Source organism: Montipora foliosa, unplaced genomic scaffold (assembly GCF_036669935.1).
Source record: "Montipora foliosa isolate CH-2021 unplaced genomic scaffold, ASM3666993v2 scaffold_390, whole genome shotgun sequence".
Taxonomy (NCBI): domain Eukaryota; kingdom Metazoa; phylum Cnidaria; class Anthozoa; order Scleractinia; family Acroporidae; genus Montipora; species Montipora foliosa.
In genome coordinates, this window is record NW_027179690.1 from 427,501 (window position 1) to 437,500 (window position 10,000).

Consider the following 10,000-nt stretch of genomic DNA (forward strand, 5'->3'; position numbering starts at 1 on the left):
GGATGAACTATCCACTTTAGTTTGTCATACAAGAGGCACTAAACTGGAAAGTTCGCGTCCCGTGCCCGTCGTTATACTAGACGAATTTAACAGACGCAGGAAAAATGTTTGCCCAAGTTGGTCCCAGACGAATTATGCGTCTCTAGTATAAAAACGGCAATTCTTGGTCAGGGCTGGTTGCACATATGACGCAAGCAAAAACCTCAAGTAACATATGGAGACTGAGAACCTCTTAATCAAGCGCACTAATAAACGACATGTTAATGCATCTCCGTAAGTTGCTTGTGCGTCTGCTTGCGTCCGCGTACTTAATGTGTCAACCGGCCTTTTACCAATGGCGGCCGTAGTTGGGCCACGGCTCCTTAACACATAAATCAACGCCATGTAATCCTACGCGAATTAATCTCTATCGCCAAGTAAACGTTTTCTTTCGTTTCGGCTGAAGATATTGCAAACACCAAGAATAAAGAAAATACTCGCGTGGTGCAAAACTGGACTAGAAAACTAAAATAGAAAAGTCACATAGAGAATTTAACCGGCAGGAGGAAAATCATTAGACCCGCTTCTCGGCCTGCTTATATTTCAACGTTAAACAATGAGACTTGAGATAAGTATAATGTGAGATTTCCTGACACTACCGAAAAAACTACAAAAAAAAATTAGAGCAATTATAGATCATAGATTATCTAGGTCCATGAGTCACTCACAAATGACACTAATTTGGCAACAAACAACTTGTATATCGGAAAATGCAACTCCTACCTGATAATGACGGAGGGTATTTATCTTTCTCCATTCTCCCTCAATCAATGCCTGAGAATCGTCATCTCGCAGAGACAGACCTCGTCCAGAACTTTGGTCCCACTCTGTTTTTTTTTTTCAGACAAATAAATTTAAAGGTTAAACAATGCGATACCGTTACAAAAACCTTAAAATTGGCTTTGAAAGGTGGAATTTATCACCTTCACTTGCTTAGAATTTTCGCAAATTTCAAAATCTAAATATCACAAGCAACAAAGCAATGATCTTTCAAGGGACAACTTTTTAAGCGCCGCGGAAAGCCCTGGTGAAAATGCCAACAGGTGCCGAATAAAATCACTGCAATTTCAAGATGGCTTGAAATTGACTACACTTTCCAAACTTTGCGCTTAGTTGAAAAACATGAAAGCTGGGGATCACCGGCGCAGTTAATCAGCAACTAAAAGCTTGAACAGGAGTGAAATCCATGAATGTGCGATTGCGCTGCCACTGTTCCACCAACTGAGCTATCAAGCCAACTGGGAGCTGATCACTTGTGAGAGTGACTTATATCCCGTTAAGAGTTCGTATAGGAAATCGCACGATTTCGAGTGCAATTTGGAATCAATTAGCACGCATGAAATTTTCCAGGACGCACAAGATTGCAAAACCCGAAGGGCGAGTGTAATTTTAAGTGTTTGAAAAAATTTACAAATGCTTATTTATTCCAAATTGCAAGAAAAAAAATCATGTGATTACTTATTAATAATATTCATTAAAAAACTTCGCGATGGTTAAGCAGAAGCAACGCATGCGTATCACGCATTGGTTATCAATGCAAAAGTTTTACCTTTATTGCACTAATTTCAACTTTCTGCACAAATTTCACTATTTTGCACTCTGTCTGGGATTAATTGATGTGCTCTCAGCCAATCAAAGGGCTGAAATTTTTGCATGTATATTATGTACAAATGAATGGTGTGGAATGTGTAAAATGTGCACATACAGAAACTGCGCAAATTGAAAAACATGAGAGTTGGAGAAGAGTTACAATATAAAAGTAAAATACAAGAGAGTCTTCAACTCTTTTGTATTCAATTTCCGAAAGTACAAATATATGATCATTTCACATGCACATGTTGAAGGGAAAGAAGAAGTACAATGTGACTTTAAATTGAAAGCAACAAGAAGAATGACCGAAAAAAGCTGTTTGCTTAAGAGGCAAACATTCATATCTGCCTTCATTTACAGAGCGTTTGTAACTGGAAATGAACTTTGTTTTCTTCCAACACAAGGCAGTTATTCAAAGAGGCGGCTCAGGGTCCAAAATTGCGCCTTCCTGGTCGCCAATGCGACTAAAAATTGAGTACTGGCGACCAGAATTTCACAGTTGGTCGCCAGTGGGCGACCTACTATTAAGTTCAGAGCCATTTGCCAACAAGTGTCTTACTTTTTATCCTGTCGATGTTTTTGAAATAAAAATGAAGGAGTTTTCCCGTTAACTACCTCCATAGGTCTCCATAACGTCGCAAGCCGCCACGTTCTTTTGCGGTTTCTCATAAAATACGTATTGCGGGCGAAAAAACTGCGACTCAGTAGAGAGATTTGAGGGACTGATGCGAGGAATGTAGCACAGTAATAACATGGCGGCTCGTGTGCGACAGAACGTGACTGGTGTTTCCGTGGCTGAAATTTTCAACAAATGGGCAGATGGACTTCTTCATTACATTCCAGGTCGGGTACATTTTCTCTCCAAAATGTCCGCTTTCGAAAGCGAAAAATAATGTTTGAGACATACACAAGACCGCGCGGTCGTTGCTTTCTAGTCTCCATAAAAAAGTTCAAAACGTGCATTTTCAGGAGAAAGTTTTTGGCGACCACAATTTGCCATCTGGCGACTGAAATTTTTTATCCAGTCGCCAGTTGTAACCCATATAAAAAAAGTTAATTTCGGACCCTGCGGCTACAACTCAGGATTATACAAATCATTTTTATCGATTTACATGCCAAAGGTGAGACTGGTTGGAAAATCAGCCTAAAGTGGTAGAGTTATCCCGGACACTGAACCGAAAAAATTCTCCAACTCGTTCGAGATATGACCAACAGAGCACTATATCAACGGTTATCTAGACCGGTCTGCCTTGGAAACCCTTCCCTCTTTCATAACGTTATTACGTGATGTTACAGTCTGGATTCCTATCGGTCGCAGGAATCACAAACCTTGCAGCCAGTACATTACTTATGACAACTCTTAGTCAGACTTAAACGAAAAATTGCTTCTTTTTAGTATTACAATGAGTATACAATTTAGCGATGACGATATGAAAATTAATCATACTCACCGAGTCGAAGGACATCTATTGGAGGGCGACTTGAAAATGGAGAATTCTGGAACCAAATGCCAGTGATAAGTAAACCTAGCAGCGTTTTACAGGTTGTTTGGATCTCTGAATAAAGTTTAGTGCCTCACATTCATATTTTAGGAGGAAAGCTATTGTTCTCTGAAAACATTTCCCTGCTTCACTGATACCTTAAATACGACATCTAAAATCTTTTCCTTGGCTTGAGATATAGTATCACAATCAAGCAACACCACAGCAACTGCGGGACTGCCGTTATAGGTCACACTAACACCCAGAGGCTGCAAGAAAACCAAATTAATTGTCAGAAAATAAAAACAATAAGGTTAAAATATGGCCGATTGAACCGCTGCTCAGGAAAGAAGAACGCTGGACAACAAAACCATACCAAACAAAATGCACGAAAAGATCACACTGAGCGAATGACCTAGATGTTAAAACCCCCGGTTTTGTGCATGGTGTTCTCATTGTCGTCGACAAACCCCACAAAAACAAAGTCCGAACAAAAAGTTCGTCAATACCTACGACAATCAACCCAACAATAACCAATGAAGTTGAAGACATTTCCTTCGAACGGAATAAATGAAAAGCGAATACATCAATAAAGCCACAAAAAAATATCGTTTGATCAACAGCAAACTAGCCAGTGAACACAAGATGCAAATACGAAGAGCAAACATGCAAAGATAAAACTGAAAAAGAGAAGTTTAGGCGTCCACAAACGCCATTTTCAAGGTTATAAGTAACAAATTAGGCGATGTGTCAATGACAGTTTAAAGTGTCTAAATGTGCAAAATAAGAACTGAAGCTAAGACGAAAGACTTTCACACGAACAGGGTCAGTTTGCACGTTTGAGTTGGGTTTAGTGAAGCCTGGGAAGAAAGAGAATCACTTTAAATTTAATGATGCTATATTCTGAAAATCAAGTAAAACTTACAACTATGCCTCATCGCACATGACGTGACTCAATAGAGACGTACTAAAATCACTTAACGCCGAACATAGCAGAAGTGGCACATACCTTGAAATCAACAGCCTGCCTGAGCAATTTATCTTCACTGAGGGAGTATCTAGCTTCTCCGGTCACTGCATCCACAGGCCCCTTTTCAACTTGTTGTTTCACTGCTTTAAACAGCATGAATAGCGGCTCGCCAGCATCTTTCTGAATAATAAAAGAATTTATAATGTCAGAAAGCAAATATTAAACTTCTTAACAGACTTCTACTGGAATTCCTAACCTTCGCTTGTACCTCACTTGCAGCCATTTTTTTGGTTCGTCACACAAGACTTCATGACGAGCTACATGAATGCACGACAGCAAAACCTCTCACCATATTAGCTTGGACATGGACCCTTGATAGAGCTCACCTTCACAGCCTCCACACAAACATAACTCAAAAAGTATAGTTAAGTTTCTGGTAATATTCAGTAATATCTGAAGCGTGATTAAGTATGAATGTCAGCACAGTGTATGTAGATAATTGTGATATTAACCATAAATACCACCAGTGATAATGATAAAAATAATTTGGAGTGGTGTTTACACCAAATACCACGTACAAATCAGGCTATAGTACTGCCTGAGAAACTTTGTGTTCAGTGTACTTGAACCACGCACTGTGTTTCTTTGGTCACGCGTATGAAAATTCATCCCTTGCAATGGAAAAGGCGCAGTTCTTTGCTATTTGGTGTCGATCCAATGAAGCTAGAATTACTATCAAACTGTCCAATTCGTACTCTACGCCCTCGTACGTAAGAATGCCGGACAAAAATGCTTGACATTTTGTCCAGTTGTTTTCCTCCACAAATGATATGAGCAAGTTGATTTTCAGATTCTTGCCTTCGATCCAGCTGGCCCTGACATTTAGCCAGGTTGATATACTTTTCTGGCGTTTTGGTTCTTTGAATTTACTTCGAGTTACTAAATCTTTTGAATTTCAAAATCTGAAAATCTGGATATCTGTCCACCATTTTCGTGATGTTGGTTCCCACGGAAATAGGAATTTCTTCCATATGAATATTTAAACTTTCAGAAATATCTTCTCTCTTAGCCAATCAAATTGCAGAAATTATTGAGGTAGTAGTATAAAGACCGTAATGATAGACTTAATTGTAATGCAACTTGTATACGGCCTTGAATTATTGACATGGCAATGGAAATCCCATGGTTACTTTCTATGGCGCGCCGTTTGTTTCAAAATTAATTATATCTACCGATTGGCCCACTCATCATTTAGTCACATACTCCCTTACATATGTGACCATTATAGTTGGATAATTAGCTCTTCTTGGATCACTTGCGAGTCACTTATTCCATATTTTATCAGTTTTACTGATTTATCGATTAGTTGTCTCTTACATTCGATCCGTTGTGTTCGTGATATTCCATCACTTGCACGGTTTTATTGATTAGTTGTGTGCTTAATATTCGATCAGTTGTACTGATTTATCTATCAGTTGTGTCCCTAATATACCCTCAGTTGTACTGATTTACCGATCACTTGTGTACCTAATATTCGATCAGTTATACTGATTTATCGATCAGTTGTGTCCCTAATATTCGATCAGTTGTACTGATTTATCGATCAGTTGTGTCCTTAATATTCGATCAGTTGTACTGATTTATCGATCACTTGTGTACCTAATATTCGATCAGTTATACTGATTTATCGATCAGTTGTGTCCCTAATATTCGATCAGTTGTACTGATTTATCGATCAGTTGTGTCCCTCATATTCGATCAGTTGTACTGATTTATCGATCAGTTGTGTCCCTAATATTCGATCAGTTATACTGATTTATCGATCAGTTGTGTCCCTAATATTCGATCAGTTGTACTGATTTATCGATCACTTGTGTCCCTCATATTCGATCAGTTGTACTGATTTATCGATCAGTTGTGTCCTTAATATTCGATCAGTTGTACTGATTTATCGATCACTTGTGTACCTAATATTCGATCAGTTATACTGATTTATCGATCAGTTGTGTCCCTAATATTCGATCAGTTGTACTGATTTATCGATCAGTTGTGTCCCTCATATTCGATCAGTTGTACTGATTTATCGATCAGTTGTGTCCTTAATATTCGATCAGTTGTACTGATTTATCGATCAGTTGTGTCCCTAATATTCGATCAGTTGTACTGATTTAACGATCAGTTGTGTCCCTAATATTCGATCAGTTGTACTGATTTATCGATCAGTTGTGTCCCTAATATTCGATCAGTTGTACTGATTTATCGATCAGTTGTGTCCCTAATATTCGATCAGTTGTACTGATTTATCGATCAGTTGTGTCCCTAATATTCGATCAGTTGTACTGATTTATCGATCAGTTGTGTCCTTAATATTCGATCAGTTGTACTGATTTATCGATCAGTTGTGTCCCTAATATTCGATCAGTTGTACTGATTTAACGATCAGTTGTGTCCCTAATATTCGATCAGTTGTACTGATTTATCGATCAGTTGTGTCCCTAATATTCGATCAGTTGTACTGATTTATCTATTTATTTTATTACAATTTAATGGTATATTTACAAAAAAAAAAAAAAGAAAAAATAGTAATAAAAGGAAAAAAAAAGGCCATAAGGATAATTTGTAAAAGAGTTGCGTGACCCCATATAAAAACCAATCACCTCATAAAAATTATAAAAATTACAATAAACTCACTAAAAAATGTGATAATATTTACAATTTTGTTACAAATTTAATAACACTAGCTTTAAACTTGTCAACACTGCATGCCGAACGGACCTCAAGAGGCAAACTGTTCCATTCGTCCACAATCCTAAGAAGTAACTGTTTTTACGTATGTTTGTCCTGGCATATTTCTTTTTTAGCGATTTAGTATCAAAATGTCTCAGTAAGTAACCGTCCTCTTGGCTATAAAAATCTAAGAATTGAGAAAAGTCAACATCTAAATGGTCATTGAGAGCCTTACATAAGAAGGTAACATCGACAGCGAAACGTCTTTGCTCAAGAGTTAACAGATTGAGTTTACGTAGACGGACATCGTATGGTTCATTCGATTTTAAAATGAACTTGGTTGCTCTGCGCTGAATTCTCTCAAGTTTGTTTACGTTTCTTTTGGTGAATGGACACCAGACGACTGAGCAGTATTCCAGATTCGATCTGACAAGGGAGCAGTACAAGGTCTTTAGAGTAGATTTATCCTTGAGATCCATGCACGTTCTTTTAATTAAGCCTAACATTCTGTTGCCTTGGCAGTGATCATATCAATATGAGAGTTCCAGGATAAACCGTTGTTAGTCAATATCCCTAAATCTTTAAATTCCTTGACCTCCTCGAGAACTGTATCACTCTAATGCACTCTGTTAGTAAAGGGCACTTGTTTTTTAGTAATTCTCATAATCTTGCACTTTTTGGAGTTGAAATCCATCAGGTTGCGTTGGCTCCAATGGTAAAGTTTATCCAAATCGTTTTGGAAAAGCATCTGATCATCATCACATTTTATTACTCCAAAGATCTTGCTATCATCAGCATACAAAGCTATTGTGCTTGCAGAACAAACTACATCGGGTAAATCATTAATAAACAAAACAAAAAATAGTGGCCCAAGAATATAGCCCTGCGGTACACCAGAGGTGATTTCTGTCTAAGAAGATGAATAACCATCAATGACTACTCTTTGTCTTCGATTACTAAGGTAATCTTGACACCAGTTCAACAGCTCCCCAGAAATACCGAAATTACAAAGCTTGTGCAGTAAGGCTTGATGGGGAACACGGTCGAAGGCCTTCGAAAAATCAAGGAAAACTACATCAACTTGATGACCCTCATCAAGAGCTTTTGCCCACTTATGATGAGTCAAAATTAGGGTTTTTCCATCAGTAGGGCTAACGCTCACATGGTTCATATGGGATTGAAATCTAGCACTTCACATTACACTCTATTCAGTTAACTCTGTTTAAAATATAGTGCTACACGGCCAACGTTTGTATAAACGTAACCTTTTTTTCAGATCTAAATGGACTTCCAGTATACCAATCGATATTTGGAAAATTGAAGTCACCTGTGACAATAAGGTTTGATAAGCCAGTTCTTGAATATTTATCCAGGAATTGTCTTAACTGAAACAAAAAAGTGTCTGCGTCAGAATTAGGAGATCTATAGAAGGCTGCAACAACAACACGGATCTTATGAGTCAGGCAGATTTCAAGGGCCAGCATTTCAACTTCAACTTCCAAGTCAAATCGACGGGAGCAAGGTAGATGATTTCTGACTGCTAACAACACCCCGCCACCACGTTGAATGTGCCTGTCTTTGCGGAAGATATTAAAACCATCCATCAAAAGCTCATGATCAGCAAAGTTACTATCAAGCCAAGTCTCAGTGATAGCGACAACATCAAAAATGTCCACTAAAAGCAGAGCTTGCAAATCAAGAACTTTGTTGCGCAAACTTCTAGCATTTAACACCAAGCACTTGGGAAACGAGTCGCGACTGTTCGCTGTGGAGGTCTGACTTTCGTCGTTGGCAGAAACATCAAAGCCATCAGAGCCACGCGAGGCTTCGAAGAAAGAATCCGTAAAATTAAATGGATTCGTACAGTCATTGCAGCACCATTCATCATCTGAAGAGCTAAGAGCCATGTACAATTTACGATCCATATTAAAGCATTTTATATGATGCCATCTATTACAAATATCACAAAGGATACCCTTCTGATTGGCACGTACTGGTTTTAAACAGAGAGCACAAGGACACTTCCATACAGGTGCTTTCCTTGATTTGGTCGAATCCGTATTTTGCTTTGGATTTTTATTAACAGTCGTGGGTCCAGGGTTCGGATGTACATCACCACAGACCTTGAAATAATTGAGATGAAAACTGGCATCACTATTGCTGTAATAGTTTAGAGTTGATTTTCCAAATTTCCCTCGATAGCTTCGTCTAGACCGTCTACAACTTGGTCGATGAAAACATGATCCAAGATGGCGGACATCACAGGCCGCGTGGTCGAATTTCTGAAGCGAGAACACGTCTGGGTTGCCATCATATGCGTAGTAAAACACCGTCGTCGGCGAACTTACATTATTATCTGACAGTTTTGTGATATTTTGCCCGAAATAAACCACTCGGAGAAGCAAAGAAAGTAGTAAGCGCGGAGCAACCAAAGATGCGTCCAGCCGCCATTATGCAAATTATACACAGATGCTGTCAGATATGTATTAAAAGGCGCAACAGCAGTAGATTTCCCAGATTTAGAAAGACTAAGCTTGCGCTAATGTTTTAAAATACAGTGACTGCAATAGGGCTTCGTACAGCTGGAACCCGCTGCCACATCGGGTCCACATCAGCTTTTAAGGTTGCCTTTTCCGACCCGCCTTAACAAATAAATGTGTGTGTGTGTGTGTGTGTGTGTGTGTGTGTGTGTACCTAACTTTTGTGTGGCCAGAACAGAGTTTTACAGAGTTTTATCGATCAGTTGTCCCTAATATTCGATCAGTTGTACTGATTTATCGATCAGTTGTGTCCCTAATATTCGATCAGTTGTACTGATTTATCGATCAGTTGTGTCCCTAATATTCGATCAGTTTGTACTGGTTTATCGATCAGTTGTGTCCCTGAAATTCGATCAGTTGTACTGATTTATCGATCAGTTGTATCCCTCATATTCGATCAGTTATGTTGCTTATATTCGATCAGTTGTACTGATTTATCGATCAGTTGTGTCCCTAATATTCGATCATTTGTATTGATTTATCGATAAGTTGTCTATCTCAAATTCGATCAGTTGTGTGTCTAATATTTGATCAGTTACACCGATTTATCGATCAGTTGTACTTGTTTGTGGATCAGTTGTACTTATTTATCGATCAGTTGTACTGCCAATTGTTTATCGATCAATAAATCAGATATTCGATCAGTTGTACTG

The 10,000-nt window shown here is 38.5% G+C and overlaps 1 protein-coding gene across 6 annotated transcripts in view; it reads right to left on the reverse strand.

Annotated features, from left to right (window-relative positions):
* The window catches only part of LOC137987829 (plexin-A1-like), a 116,845-nt gene that overhangs the window by 43,789 nt on the left and 63,056 nt on the right, over positions 1-10,000 (reverse strand). For all 6 annotated transcript variants that reach the window (XM_068833908.1, XM_068833904.1, XM_068833906.1 and 3 more), the window contains exons 13-16: positions 4,120-4,260; positions 3,269-3,379; positions 3,081-3,126; positions 763-866 (exon numbers count right to left, since the gene is read on the reverse strand). In XM_068833908.1, the coding sequence (XP_068690009.1) occupies positions 763-866; positions 3,081-3,126; positions 3,269-3,379; positions 4,120-4,260 (402 nt within the window). The remainder of the gene's footprint in view (positions 1-762; positions 867-3,080; positions 3,127-3,268; positions 3,380-4,119; positions 4,261-10,000) is intronic.